General features: G+C 37.9%; 1 protein-coding gene across 1 annotated transcript; it reads left to right on the top strand.

The window, feature by feature from the left end:
* The first annotated feature begins 7,429 nt into the window (after positions 1 to 7,429).
* Positions 7,430 to 10,232, top strand: LOC120777492 (probable serine/threonine-protein kinase fhkB). Its single transcript, XM_040108835.1, has 2 exons — positions 7,430 to 7,597; positions 9,002 to 10,232. Exons 1-2 carry the CDS (start codon positions 7,453 to 7,455, stop codon positions 10,075 to 10,077), a joined length of 1,221 nt encoding a protein of 406 aa, XP_039964769.1. The 5' UTR covers positions 7,430 to 7,452; the 3' UTR covers positions 10,078 to 10,232.
* The last annotated feature ends 6,294 nt before the right edge of the window (positions 10,233 to 16,526 follow it).

Genomic DNA, 16,526 nt, shown 5'->3' with positions numbered 1-16,526 from the left:
GCTCCTATAAGTACTTGGGTCAACCTTTCGGTGGATTCCCCGCTAGCATAGATAAACACGTGGTTCATATAGAGCAATTGTCCCAACATGCGTAGATAGCGGATCTAATCGGAGCGCACTGTCATGAAATGAATACATCAAAACAACAAAACAACAAAACGATAAAACAACTCATCAAAAGAAAGACGGCCAAGATGAGGAATACAGTTTTCCGTAGAAGAAGTAGAATACTTACTCCCCTGTATTAACGATCACACCAAATCCTCGGGCCAATCAAAACTCACCGAAACAAGAGAATATCTTCCAAAAGAAACTTGCAGAAGAGGAGTCTTTAGAAAAGTACAAGAATATATAAATAATGAATATGGCGATGGCAAAAGAGATGAATATCAGCATGTATGTCAAGAATGGAACGGCACAAGTAGATGAACTCTTTGACGTAATCAAGAGTTACGGTAAAACTTGGCTTTTCGTAGAAGAACTAAGACGGAACCATTTAAGCAAATGAATCACGACCCCCGAAACAGCAACCTTGATACGAAGTGTGGTCACGAAAAGAAAATAACGGTTAGCGGAAAAAAGTTCTGCTTAAAAGAAGAAAGAAGCCTTACACTGATGGAGGAAGTGTAACAGAAGCACCTAAACATATAGACAAAGACTACAAGTGAAGAATACAGGTGCAAATTCGAGAACAAATATTAGGATCAAGAGACAAGCAGGAGCTATGATCATTAAGTCAACAAAAAACAATAGTCACGCCGAGATATTAAAAATTATCCAAAGCAAGGTGAATCTAAAAGAAGCAGAGGTAAAGATCAAAGGGATCCGCAAAACAAGTGCCAGGACGATACTATTAGAGCTGGCAAAGAAGCAGACTACAAAAGCCAGCTTCTACGAGGCCCTCAAAATCACCCTTTAAGAATAGTCTAGAGAAACATTTCAGGTTTTGTAACACAAGCAACACTTGGTTACTCCACGAATGTTACTTTGGAGTAGTGCTGATGGTAGGTAGATCAAAAAGCTTCTGCTGCAAGACAAAAGAGATCTTAGTAATCTTCTGAAAATGGAAAAGTGGATAAGACAGAATGCGGAGCATGGGCGAATAATGATGCGACGTTAGAACAATATCTATACGAGTGTCCAGCCCTTAGCCGAATGAGAAGAGTCATATTCCACGGCTCCCAATACTCCAACTTAAGCGACATTGGGCAGCTGGAGAAGGAAGGAGTCAGGTTTTTACCAAATCCATTGATTTGCTGGTTAAGGCTTAAACCCGGAAACACAATGGAGGTAATTACGGCTTAAGTCGGCTGCCTGCGGCTTGGCGCTTATGATCCTCCCTTTTTAAACAATCCACCAACCAATCAAAACCTGCTAAATTCAGATAAGTTGTTTAATCAGAAAATGTGTTTGTAGATATATTAATATTTGTTCACGACAATTTTGTTTTAAACTATCCATACACCTACCAGCTTCAATAACAAAATTGTTTTAAAAATACGACAACAACAACAATACATCGCAGCTTGTCTCATTTTTCCCTCACACGCATCATTTCATGATCGATGATTAGCATAAAAAAGTCACCGTAATTTATGTGTAGCATGTTTGCTGTCGCTGTTGTTGTTGCGGCTGCTGTTATTGCTGTTGCTTGTCTCACCATTGTCAATCACAACCCCTTGTCATGTCATATTTCCTCATGTCTGACCAGCGAAATGCAAATATCACGTCATCCATGTCAAAGGCGCGCTGTCGACCTGTTGCTGATCTTACAAGCAGTGGAACCTACATACATACAGACGTACTTATACATACATACTTATATGCATTTAAGGCATATAGCTTTATTAACATACATATTTGATCGTGCTCACGCTGTCGCTGCCCAGCTGTTTTGATGATATGAAAATCTTTGTCATGTCAACATGACAATCCCAGCTTGTTGATGTCTGAATTTTTCAACAACTTCGTATTTTTTTATGTAAATATGTGCATGCGTACAGGTATGTCAGATATGAAGTGTCTGCCGCAGTACAGCAAGCAGCAAGGCAGACAATAATTGATTTGTGGTTGCAACTTTGACAAGATCAGCTCAAGATCGTTGAGTAATAAGCTTAAGATGCACAAATGCATAGAAAGTTTCACTAACGTCGATTTATATATCCCTCAAACATATATACATACATACATGTACAAAATTGTACATATACATATATGATTAATATTAATTCTTGCAGTGGTGGCAATATATTGCAATTCTTTCAATTGCTCAGCGGAAAAGGTGCACGTGTCGGTGCAGTAATGCAATGTCCAGTAGTAAATATGGCAAATAGTAATCGTCATATTGTAATTGTCGGACAGCCGTCGGATTCATTAACTGCCATGACATGACACTTTGAATAACTGTAAAGTATTGACAGTAGCAGGGCAGCCAATGACAGCAGCAGCGATACAACAATAAATGTTGTGTTATTTCCATAAATGATTGCTTGCCGATTGGTAATTTCATTTTCAATTCCACAGCTCGTCATTTGTGGATAATTTATGGATCTATTAAAATATTCATTTGACGGTATTTATTTGTGCCCAAGCGCCGTTAGTTGTGGCTCGGGTTATCTTAATACTGACAATGTGGCTAATGTTGTTATGGAAAATATTCTTGAAGTTCAAAACGAGTAAGGAAAGGCAAAGTTCAACTGGAGTCGAACATTCTAAACCCTTGTAATTTTGGAATTTGACAGACCTTGGGTGAAGAAATGTTTTCAGTAATTCTAGCACGGATTTCACCTAATTTGGCTCTTGAAAAGTTCCAAGAAGATCCGAAACGAAGAACAATCTGAAGAGATTCAAGAGCTGCTATTTCATCCAGAAACAACAACGATTTGGTGCGGTTTGTGTGCCAGTGGAATCGTCGATCCATATTTCTTCAAAAATGATGCCGGTGAGAATGTAACCGTCAATGGCGACAGTTATCGTGAAATTATAACCGACTATTTAATGCTTGGAATTGAAGCTCGTGACAAGACGGCGCTTCACTGTTCACTCGCTGGAGGAGAGGAAATGTGAGCTTTTTTACGAGTGATTCAAAGCTTGTGGGAAGAGTAATATCCATGAGCTCCAGTTTTAGGCTTTTTAAAAGTAGCAATAGATATAAGTACTACTCCAGAACGCGACCCCCTTCAGAGTGGTGACTATTCACTCCGATAATATGGCGGTGGTATTAGACTCGAGATCGCTGAATGTGCACTAAAGACTAGTCAAGGGATGTCTAGACTTCGCCTGGCATTAAGTTACATGGTTTGATTACTTTGCCGAAGCAGTATTACTAGAAACTTCAAGACTGAAGAATTTAGTCTCACAAATTGCAAAGTAAAAACGGATAGAGACTCCATTGTCATCTTACGGTTCACTACTAGATTATTGAACCTTAGAGCAGCTCAACAAGCGTTGGTCAAACTAGCTGCTGAGCAGTCGCAAGAACCTTCTGACCAAGAGTAAATCGTATGTGAGCTCTTTGCTCTCAGCAAGTTCCACATTTGAGTTGTCATAGAAGGTACAGATGGACACTATCCGTTAAAAATTAAAAATTTTATCGGTTGCTAGTTGCATCGGCTGCTTGGAAGGGAATGAAATAGAATCCCCTCAATACTATTTAAGCGAATTTCCCTACTAAAGGCTAAAATACCTAGAGTCTAATACTTTTAGATTTCATCGCATTGCCGATAGCTGTTATTCAACTAGTTTTTTTTTCATCTGGTTTCTCAAAGACTGCGCATAACAATCTACTTGTAAGTTTGATCGTCCGTCATCTAGAGGGATCAGCCATCTAAGGTAAGCCAACCAGATATCCTCTAAATTTCAATAAGATACTTCATAGTTTAACTGATATATTCGGATTGCAGTCACCCCCAGGTATACTTATACTTATCACCAGTCAAAGTTTTTTTCATATAAGTATACTAAACACACTGCTTTAAGTTCACAGCGGGTAGTAGAAGCATACCAACTACAGTGCTTGCAAAACTTTCCAGCTCTCCACACTCAAGTTAACACATACATACTTATATATAAACATATAAATAGGTAGGAACATATATTAATAAATATTATTTGAACGTCTGCCGAGCCTTCTTCTAGTTAGAGTACATACATACATATGTACATATATCGTTCCAATAAAACTTAAATTTTCACTCTCTCTCGCCATTACTCTGAAGCAATTAATAAAATGATTTGTTCTACACGCAGACATATTCGCCAAATGGTAATCACAATCTCCCAGCTTTCACGTTTTCGCGCACTTTTGCTCCAGCAAGCATGTTTTTGTTGTTCTTGTGCTCTTACTCTCTGCCAACCTTCGAAGCTTGCCGGCAGTTACTCATCTGCGCAAGTATGTATATAAGTTTGTATGTAAGTACATTAGGCGTGTCTAAAAAAGTGAGGTGCGGAGTTACGATGGCTTATCAATCAGGTATCGGCTATTATAAAAAATCGAATGCTTACATTTTTTTCTATTACGAATATTAACATGAAACTTTGACACAATATAAAGCTTTAGTTAATAGCCACTTCTACATAATTAACTTAAAACTTCCATTTTCGAGTTAAGAAGTTCTTGCAGTAAGCAAACTATATGTATGTACATACATACATACATACATACATATATCGCTTGTCCACATGTAATCTTTTATCAATGGTATCACGCATTCCTTTCGCTCCAGATATTTTTACACCTACAAACATATTTATATGGCGAGAATGACGACAATAATATAATAATATTTCAACATATATGTACATACATATACTATAAGTATATTTGTGCGTGAGTGTGTTAAAATTGTTCACGTTTATAAATGTTTTACATTATAAAGGTCAACGACTGGTAGTATTATTATGAAAGTGCTAAATTTGGTCAAATGTAGATACTTATACACACGTATACATATTAGGGTGGTTCAAAAACTTTTTTTTTTACTTTAAAAAATAAATAAAAAATTTGGTACTTTAAAAAATAGGTTCTCTAGAGGTTTCTAAGAAAATCTCTCCAAGTATGAGCTTTTAATTGTAACGTGAAGGTCCTCCACTTACAATATTCAACTTTTTTCTTATTATCAAATAGAAAAATTCATTTCTCGATTCCAGCTACTTGAAAAAATATTATTATTAAAAATTAAATTCTCTGCAAAATGGATATATTACTTGACGTTACAATTAAGAGTTCATACTTGAAAAGATTTTCGTGGTATCTAACAACCTATTTTTCAGAGTGCCAAGTGAAAAAAATATTTATTTTATTTTTTGTGCCACCTTAATATAAACACATGTACATATACTTATATGTATATTTATCTATCTTTCTCCTTTCTCTTCTTTAAAGAAAGAAATATAACACATGAGTCGTTAAATCATTCGTAGAAGCTATTTTTTTAGTCTTGAAGCAAACAAATTATGTTAAAAAAATAATCTCAATATTGTCCGACGATTTTCATAAAAAGATATGAAGGATGCCGTTGAAGCAGCCAACCATTCAGCAGTCCGAGATGAATGATTGAAGAGACCTGGGAACTGTTTCGTGGTCCATATATTGTTGAACACATTTTGTTGGACTTCGGCTGACATTTTCTTATCTCTGACAGTCTTTAATACAATACTTTAACGCCAAGCTGATTCCGTTCTGGCTTGATTAATCATTACATTATCTTTAGATTAGTTATTTTTAACCAAAATCTTTCTGAAAATTTGCCTTTTTGGAGCTTTTGGCGAGAATCATTTCAACATCTTTAGTGGGCTATGATTTTCTAAGTTCAACCGAGGAGCCTTTGAACATAGGTATCTCGGAGTAGACCAAAGAAATTTATACCAGACTTCTGATATTCTTGACAGTAGTGCATAAAGATTCGTCTGCCTTATATACTGTGACCATACCCATCTTTTCATATCATTCTTCCGTACACCGACTGTTATTTTAACATACCTACCCTTAATATATGGATCTTTTCCTAGACTTTGATAGCTCAATTATATTTTGTTTATTTGAAATATTATGGTCCGAAATTAAAAAATGTATTGTGAGAGCGTTGCCTTAAATTTCGTGCAAATATCTTGTCAAATAAAAAACTCTTTCATACAAGAACTTAAGTTTGATCGGTCAGTTTGTAGCTATACAATTATGCTACAGTGGCGTGATCGGAATTATATATTCAGATCTACTTGTAATATCTTAGATAATAATCTTTGGAAACTTTAATGAAGATATCTTTTGATTAAAAAAGTTTTTCATACAAGGACAAAAAATTTTTATCCCAAAGGGGTCCTATACCTGTGATTCCGACAAACGAGGAGATTTTTAGTGCGAAAAAAATGTTTGCAAAATTTCAGTTTGATATCTCAAACACTAAGGGATTAGTTCGGCAATATACAGAGCGGGAAACAATCGAACAGACATTGCAAAATCGACTCAGTTCGTTAGCTTGGTCAGTTATATAGTAGATATAAGTATCTACATATATATACATATGTATGTATTTATTTTAAAGAGTTTCCGACGCTTCTTTCTGGGTGTTACAAACTTCGCCCCAAACTTTTTTTTACCCTGATAGGTGTATACAGAGTATACACATATACAAGTATATACATACATATATAATATCTGTAATAACTGTATATACAAACACACATCCATATCTATCAGTCAATATTTCCACAAACGAAATAAAAAGCTCCATTTGATTAAGATTCACCATTCGTACATAGTACATATGTACATACATATGTATTGGACTTTGGCACAAACAAATTAATTAACTATAAAATGTCTACTAACAAAAGCAAACAACAATAAATACACAAACATTGCAGAGCGACAGCTGCGCGCAATATTTGACAACCAGTGGAGATGATATACTTCTAAAGTGCGTATATATAGCTGTAAATATGTACATATGTACAAATATTTGCATTGCTAAATTCGCATCGCCTTTTCAGCCACGTATACATATATAAATACTTATACATATGTACACATGTACATATGCGTACATATGTATAAGAATCTCTCTGCAGTCTCGCTGGATATCTGACTGTCGTTGTTATTGCCAATGTTCTGTTTACTCAATTGTGCTCATTTTTGGCTCTTTTAGATACTTTTATAACGACGGTGTTTGCCTTTCAGCCTACCTTCCTTGCTGCCTGCTTGCTTCCCGGCCTATCAGCCGGCCTGCCTGTTTGGCTGTCTGCACGGGTACAAAATTTCTTTTCCCTCTTGTTTTTGTTATTATTGCTTATTGTTCGCTCTCTGCAGCTCTCCTGTGAGCGCCACATTTCACTTTGTTGTGTTCGACTTTCGTTGTTATTATCGTGTGCGCTTCGTATTTTTCGTTATAACGATACGAAATCGCGCGCCGGTGTGTGACATCACGTTACGACAAGTTTTTAGTAACGCGAAAAATGCCAAACGATTTGGATGTACGTCGCTTGATTGAAGAGGTGAAGGCACGCCCCATTATTTGGGATGTACGCTACGGGGAGTATAAGGATAGGACGAATACGCCGCAAAAGTGGGCCGAAATCGCCGCAAGTCTCGGTGTCGATGGTGAGTAGCCATATATTCCAGTGAATATACTTATATAACTCCTAATAATCACGTGCTTATATATGTACATACATACATATGTGTATTTTATGGATTAAGTTAAAATTTCGTCAAGCAAGTACAGTTGTGCATGCTTGAAGACGAAAGTAAGCCAGTTCATTCACACGCATATGTACATATACTTACATATGTTTATATAGGTATGTATGCATATAAATACTATCTCCACTTGCGTATGAAAATGAGCGAAAGAAATGAATGCGTGAAAGCTAAAAAAGCGCTGATATTCGGTTCGGTATGCAAAAAACAAAAAAAAAAGAAATTCATTTTATTTGGCTTTTCTGACTACAGTTTATTGCTTTCTGTTTTGTTTTGGGCGATTCTTGTTTCGCGATCAAAATTAGGTTCATATGCTTATATGTACATATGTATGTATGTATGTATGCAGGCAAATTATGTAGCTATGTATTTTTGGATTTGTTGTAGTCTTGTTTATTTAAAACGTGTCATAACTAAGTGACAGGTGTCTCCATGGCAACATTATCACCAAATTACTTTATAATTATGATAATATTTTAGCATTTAACGCATACTCTGACATTAGGGTGGTGTATAAAAGAATATTAATATTTGAAATAAATATTGCAAAAAATTTAAAGAAGAAAAAATTATTAAAATAATATTCTTCACAAATAACAAAAACATTCCATATAAGAATCTGATTTTGATCAAACAGTTTGTATGACAGGTATATGCTATAAGTGTCCGATATGAACGATTTCTCCAGGGATTGTACCGCTGCCTTAGACACTCATCCACGCCGAATTTCGTGGAGATATCTTTTCAAATAAAAAAATTTTCCTCACAAGTACTTGATCTTGATTGTTCAGTTTGTATGGCAGCTATTTGCTATAGTGGTTCGATCTGAACAATTTCTTAGAAAATTATACCATTGCTTTTGCCAATAATCCATACCAAATTTGATGAGAATATTTCGTCAAATAAAAAAGTTTTTCATACAAGAATAGACATTTGATTGTTTAGTTTGTAAGGCCACTATATCCTACAGTCGTCCGAAAGCAGTGATTCCGACAAATGAGCAGGGACTTGAACAGAAAAGAACGTGAATAAATTTTCAGAATGATACCACAGAAACTGAGGCACCAGTTCCCTATAAACTGACAGACCTAACAGAAAGATATGACTAAATTTTATGGGGTCTCCGACGTTTCCTTCTGGGTAAAAGAAACTTCGTGGCCAAACCCTATTAAGTTAAAAAGCAATTCAAAACGCATTTAATTAAGTCAAATTTATCACAAAGCAATCCTTAATCTTAACTATAAATTTTCAATAAATTATTTAAATTATGTTCTCTCTCACCTCCAAACACACAAAAACAAACAGTCGAGCACTGCAAACGAAAATGGAAGAACCTACGCGATGCCTATCGCGCCGAAGTGCGTCGCAGTGAACGACGCGTTGAGCGACTAAAAGCGAGCGGCAACTACGACAGCTCTATGGATGTGCGCAGCAAATGGGCCTACTTCGATCAGATGAGTTTCATAAACGACAGCCGTCGTCCGCGATATCAATCGCTTACACACAAGAGCGAAGGCGAGGGATCGAATGGCTCACACGACGATGCGCCCGGTTTTCACAGCTTTTGCGACATTAAAATGGAACCACACCACACAACCGACGAAGATGAGTATGAGGACGACGATCAGCTGCTCGAACAATTCGAGAACGCCGCCACACCGCAAGCTGTGCGACGTCTCTCCAATTCCATATCCGTTGCGAATGCTGCCGAAGATGCGGCCATAGCCGGCACAAGCAGCAGCCGCTCGCCCAACTGCAAGTGTTCGAATCGTGCCGACGATCAAGTGCATTTTCTTGAGAATTTGGAGCGTGAGGAGCAGAGTTTGATGCAGTCGACGCGCATGGATATGACACGCGACAATAGCGCCAGTCACGTGGGTGATTCGGATTACAATTTCCTGGTTAGCTTTTTGCCGCAAATGAAGCGCATGAGCGAGTTGCAGAACTTGCAATTTCGTGCGAAGATGAGCGAGTTGTTGTTGAACATAATGACGCCGCAGTCGCCGTCGGGGCAATTAGTGTCAACAAGCGCACAGAGCATGCAAAGATTTGAGCCACAACAAGCGCGGCAACAACTACAACAACAATCGCAGCAACAACTGCAGCAAATACCATATCAACAGCAGCCACCACAGCAAGCTCTACAACAGCAGCAACAACAAGCGCAACGCGGTGTCATTCAATGCATGCAGTCGACGCCAGCGCAAGATTTGTTGCAATTACAAAGCGAGCAACTGCAATTGCAACAAGACGACCAACAAATGCAACAACAACGACAACCATTCACAGCCGCCGATTTAATGGATGCCGATCAGCTGGAGAACAGCAATCTGAGCGCCGCCAGTGAAATGCTCGGCGATAACTCAAATAATTGGCCGTGAACTCACACGCATGCTCGTGCACTCAGCGCAGTGCTTTTCAAACTGTGCACATTCGCTTTGATAATACTACATACATACATACTGACATATCTAAAAGTTTAAATGTGAAATTTGCATCACAAAGTCAATTTATTTCATTCAAAATACCTGAAAATGCCGGAAAATTTTAAATTATTATTTTTTATCTTGATAAATTTTTTTTATTTTTGAATTATAAATGTATTTTTGCTCGGTATTTTTTCTTTATATGGCAAGCTTTAATAAAATTTTAGAAACAAAAGAAATATGGTGTTTTTAATTAACACCAAGAAAACACGTTAACTACTAGTTTGTATGACAGTTTTATGCTCCAGTGATCCGATCTCAAGAATTTGTTTGAAGGTTTTAATACTGTATCGGACAATAATGGACGAATTTCTCGACGATATCTCCACAAATAAAACAGTTTCCCATACAACGACTTGAGTTTTATGTATCAATTTGTATGGCAGCTATATGCTATAGTTGTGCGATCTAAACAATTTCTTGTGAGATTATAGCGATTCCTCAACTAATACTCCATAACAAATTTCATCAAGCTAACTTGGTAAATATAAGTTTTTTGAAATCAAATTTTATATCCAACTTTTGCTCTGATGTGTAGCTTACTATCTTCTCCTATATTATTGTATAAACGAAATCGTTACTATTATAGCTCACTATCTTCGAAATCGGTCTATCATTTTTCATTGGTATCATTTCTATTTAGATTTCGATTTAGATTTCGTCCCCACCAGACACTGTTCTCAGAAAACTTTAAAAAGTCTAACTACTCACTTGGACTCTGAGTCCAAAACGAGACAACATAAACGAACTATGATATGGAAGAACTAGAGATACAACGTGTCAACATGTTACTACTCTATTTCCTTGGACAGCGAAGCTCCTACGTGGTGTGCTAACGTCTCTCTCATGCCTACTTTGATGCACTTTCTGCATGCATCGTCGATACGAATGCCCATACGGTTCATATGTGTTGTCAGTAAGTTGTGACCTGTGATTAGTACAACAAGCGTTCTACAGACTTTTCAAAACCGTGTTTGATTAAGAACCACGAGGGTTTATTTCAGGGCTCTTGCACATAATCTTTCATTCCATCCCACCCTGATTCATCTTTCAGCCCTTTCAGAAATTTCATTATGTGTCGTTTTTAGCGATTTCTTTGCGTTATTTCGTAAGTTGTTATCATAGCTGCTTTCGTATTCGCGCAAACACTTCCGCCTGAAAGATGCTGCAGTATTTCGGAAGCTTAAAGAGTCAACTAAGAACCAGCTCTGAGCAATAAATTCCGGCATCATCAGCCATTTTTGATCGTCTGTGTAGATGTTGTAAGTTCCGCTGGCAAGTCCAACACTCCATCCTCTTTTAGTGTGACTTGAAACCTTCTCACCCAAATAAATCGTTAAGGTATGTGGTCTATTTTATTTACTTACACCTTGCTTATTGAGCTATGCCCGAAAGTGCCGCAAAGTCGATTAGAGGTAGTAGTGCTCTTGTTAGTCAGAGCACAGCAAGCCGATGTACCCGTTCCAACTGATTTCTGTTTGAGATTTTGACAGCGGTTCAACACACTAAATGGCGAAAATGTGACTACCGCTGTGGAACCCTAATTCATAAAACCGGGAAATAGGTCCTTTGTAGACCCTAGCATCTTCTTACTTTCATAGAGGGCATCACAGGCCTTTTTCACTCTCTCTTCCACAATGAGCTTCCCCATCACTTTGCTATCCAAGATACTTTGTGTGCTTCTTAGTTGATACATCAATACCGTTGTACTTCCAGCGTTCCCATGTCGGAATTTTTCATCTCCTTGTGAAGAGTAGCACATTCGTCTTGTCGGCATTTAACTAACCTTTAAGTTAGCCGATATCGCCTAAGGATGTTTCAGCTTTACAGCGTTGTCCATCACCTTACTACTTGCGACTAGGAACCTTCCCGTCACTATCATAGCGATGTCGTCTGCATAGGCTATCAGTTAGGGTGATCTCCTTTAAAATTTTTCGGAAGCCATCTATAAAGTTCCTATTTGCGCAAACCTGACCAATCTGGCTTCATTCCATGCCACATTAATCCTCCTGCAGAATTTCTTATATTCTTGTTAAAATTTCCATTCTTGGTTTCACTATCATAGTTTAATTATGTACATTTTAAACTCATCGGTATGCCAAGGACCAATAGACATTTAGCCGAGCTTTTGTGGAGCGTTCTGGATAACATTTTCCAAACATATTATATAGAAAAACATGTCTGTCAGTTCTGAATTACATCCCTCGCTACTTCACCTTCTTCGGTAGAATAATAAAAAGTCATGCTTTTTAAGAAAATCCAGTTGGTCCAGCGCAAAGGTGGTCTCCCCCTTTCAGTTAATTATTTGTGAACAATGACAATGACAAAACCAGAGCAGTGACAAGCAAGGCACACATTCTCCACAAAGAAAACGAAAAACAACAACAAAAACACGAGTGGGTCCCTCAGCTGTGCCATGACGAATTGGAATTGACATTGAACCGAGCGCTGCATACGAGTACAAGTAACATACCGACATACACATGTATGAACTTGTAGGTTGGCTTTTGGAGACACAGCAACAAAGACACCACTGCACAGTGACAACAGCAACAACACATGCTTAAAATAAACACTTTGGAGTTTAAGGTGTGTTCTTGAGCTTGACTGAGTACTTCGGCCAAATGACAAAACCAACAAAACAACATGGTTGCAGTGAAAACAACAAAACAACTTGGCAAAAAGGAAACGTTTAAAGATCGAAACCTATCAGCACAACAACTACAATGAGGATAAAAAATCTTAACATTTTGACACAACAAAAACACATGTGGGTATGGGTGAGTATTAGACCACATGTACATATGTCCCCCACGACTTCGAGCCGCTTGACATGAGCAACATGTAGCTATGCCACGCTTGTTGTCGGCTAGTTGTCGCTTTGGTTGACACTGACTTCGTTGCCATTGCTGGCTCATATGCTACTTCTGTTGCTGTTGTTGTTGACACTATGCTGGTGACATTGCCCACTGGCGTTGCGGCGCATTATCCAAGCCTCTCACATGCATACGGCGGACAGACCCACACATATATTGGGTTACCGGGGAGCCTGCATGGAGCGCTTGTGCCACTATTTACCGCTGTGAGTGGTTGCGTGTTGTTTACTTGCTGACATTGGCGTAAATATCGTACAACAATTGCATGTCACAAGGCGAGCGGTCGGTCGGTTGGCTGCATGTCTGGCTGATTGAGTTTGATCGTTAGCATTGTGGGGGTGCAGTTGAAGATCGATCGCAACAGCTGCGCCTGCTGTTGGGGGTAGGCAGTACTGGCAATTACACTGTGGCAGCGTTTGAGCCTTGTGCAAGAGTGCGCACCCTGCAGGGAGTTGGGGTCTTGAAAGCTAAGCTTGCATATACTTATATTTTGCAGCTGGAAAATCGAGGAATCTTTTATGAGATTCTATCAAGTTTGTTTATTTGTTTGATTATTTAGTTGCTCAGTATCTTTTTCTGGAGAAGGAACTAGTGACAATTTGAAAATATTTTCAATGTTAAGAGGACCAGGAATTGAACCCAAATACCTTGTAGAGGTAGAGCACCCAACTTCAATTAACTGAAATAAACTTTAATCTGACTTACTTAACTTTACTTCTAGTGTTTAAGTAAAGTTAAGTCAAACTTAGTTAAGTTAAGTCAGATTAAAATTTATTGACAACTTTACTTAATCCAACTCAACTTTACTTAATCTACCTAAACTAAACGTAAACTCTAACTTCACATAACAAAACTCAACTTCACTTCACTTAACTTAACGAAAGTTAACTTAACTTAACATATCTTAACTAAACTTAAACACTAACTTAACATGAAATAACTCAACTTAACTTAACTTTACTTTACTTAACTTAACTTTACTTAACCCATCTAAACTAAACGTAAACACTAACTTAACATAACACAACTCAATTTAACTTTACTTTACTTAGCTTTACTTAATTTGACTTAACTTAACTTAACTTAACCCACCTTAACTTAACTTAACAGCTAACTCAACATAATATAAAATGGCATAACCAAATTCAACTTAACATGGTCTGACTTAACTTAACTTTACCTTAACGTAACTTAACTTAGACTAACACAACTTCAGAATATACATATAAGTATGCAAGCATCTGATAAAATACCTATTCTTGCTCTCACCAATATCTTTTATAACAATCGGTCTGCGTTGGATATTTAAGATTTTAATTCCATACAAATTTTCCCTACAGGGCATGCACGTCACATGTGTGTATTTGTTAAAAAGTGAGTGCGCCGGCTGACAACACCTGGGGGCGCTCGAATTGTTCACCACATTACTGCCAAGTTAGCTTGTTTATTGATTTCTTTGCTTATTTGCGGCGACCAGCTTGCAACAAAAATGCGCCACATTCACCCGACTGCGCACCAACGAACGTGACCACGACCAAGATTTCTGCATTTTTGCGCCGTTTTGAATGTGATTTGTGGAAAAATAAAAATGAAGTATTTTCACTTTTTTCTCGTTTTCCCGTTTTTCCTGCGCCTGCACCTTTAAAAGCGTGCGCATTCCTGGCGGTGCCGCAGACCAAACAAAACCTTTTAATTGATTTTGTGTTACGCACGTGCATTTTGCAACAAGCGTCGCACCGCCTTTGCTATGCAACATACAAAAGTGAGTATGCAACATGCGTAAGTGTGTGTATGTGCATGTACAACAAACAGATTTGCCACACTTCTTTGAAGGCAACACATGTGTGTATGTGTAGTACGTAACTTGTTGATGCCGCTTAGTGTTCTTGTTGTTGTTGGCTTATTGCATCCGGTTGCCGACAGTTTGGCTTAACTTGGCTCGATTTGGCTTCGCTGCGCCGACACTAGTTGTCGCTGTGCCACCAGTAATTGGCAATTTTCGCACTTTTATGCTAATTCAGCAGCCGTTGCAACAACAATAACAACAACAACCATTGTCGACTCTATGAGCAATTACAAAAGAGTCACACTACCTTAGCAGCATCACCAGCAAGCTACAACAACAACACCAAATACTTTGCGACCGTTGCTGAATTTTGTTTTGGTTACTTGCCACACTCGTGAAATGCCCATAAAAGTGTTAATACTGTTTGCCATGCATTCTCCACCGTTGTTAAGACTCTTTTGCGCGTTGCCATTGTTGCGCGCACCCAGCGCTGCTTAGGTGTTGGTGTTGTTGTGGCAGCATTTGTTTGTGGCGAATGCAAATTTGTGCCGCCGCATCTTCAAACAATTGCATGCTGCAATGCGGCGTTGCTTCGAACTATGACAGCGTACGAGCATTTTATTGGCGCGCCTAGTTCCGCTTGTTGCTTGCACCGCTGGTGTTTGTTGCTGTTGTTGTTGTTGTCAATTGGTTCAGGTGTTAAAAATCACAAGCAGCCGTTAATGGTCGCTGGCATGAGTTAAATCAGCGTGGCTGCTGGCGGAAAAGAAAAGGTGTCGCACACAATCATGCTTCCACACCTTTGCTTGCCACAACACACATACTAACGAACAATTGCATGTACATATGTGTTTGTTTGCATCTGCCAAACACTTGCTGGATGCGCACCGGCTTCAAGGCACGGCTTGCGGAATTTCCGGAATGTGCAACATGTTTCTGTGTTGCATGTGCACGTATTTTCCAAAGCATTAGAATATTTGTGCAACATTCTTACAGCGCATGGTGGCTTCCATAGACTCCTGTGCACATATGTAGAAACACATGTTAGCTTCTTCTGCTCATTCACTAAGTCACATTTTGCTTGAAAGCCAGCTGGAATTTCCTGCTAATGTGCACTAAACCTGTTCGAAATTCGTTTCGTTGCTAAATTTACTGTGAAAATAAAGTTGTTAAAAATTTATTTTGTTCTTCGGTTACACGTAAATCGACGCGGGAGCTATAAACATACTGATACTAGAGGTTCAAAACACCTATTTTACACTAAAGAGAATTCGAAATTAAATTGAAATTGTCAATTAAAGTAACGAACTTAACTTAACTTAATTTAACTTAACTTAACAGAACTTAATTAAACTTAACTTAACAAAACTTAACTTAACCTAACTTAACTTAACTCAAAGTAACTTCACTTAACGTAACTTAGTCCCATGTAACTTAATGTGACTTAACTTAACTTAACATAACGAAACCAAACTAAACTTAACTTAACCTTACTTATGTTAACTTAACGTAACTTGACTAACTTAGCTTAACTCAAAGTAACTTAACTTAAGTTAACTTAGCTTAACATAACTTAACTTCACTTGACTAATCTTAACTCAGCTCAACTTGACTTAACTTATCTTAACTCAAGTCACTCAACTTAACTGAAACTTAACTTATCTCATATCATATTATCATAA

Source organism: Bactrocera tryoni, chromosome 5, assembly GCF_016617805.1.
Source record: "Bactrocera tryoni isolate S06 chromosome 5, CSIRO_BtryS06_freeze2, whole genome shotgun sequence".
Classification (NCBI taxonomy): domain Eukaryota; kingdom Metazoa; phylum Arthropoda; class Insecta; order Diptera; family Tephritidae; genus Bactrocera; species Bactrocera tryoni.
Note: the sequence above shows the minus strand (reverse complement) of the source record. Positions and strands in the feature narration are given on the sequence as shown.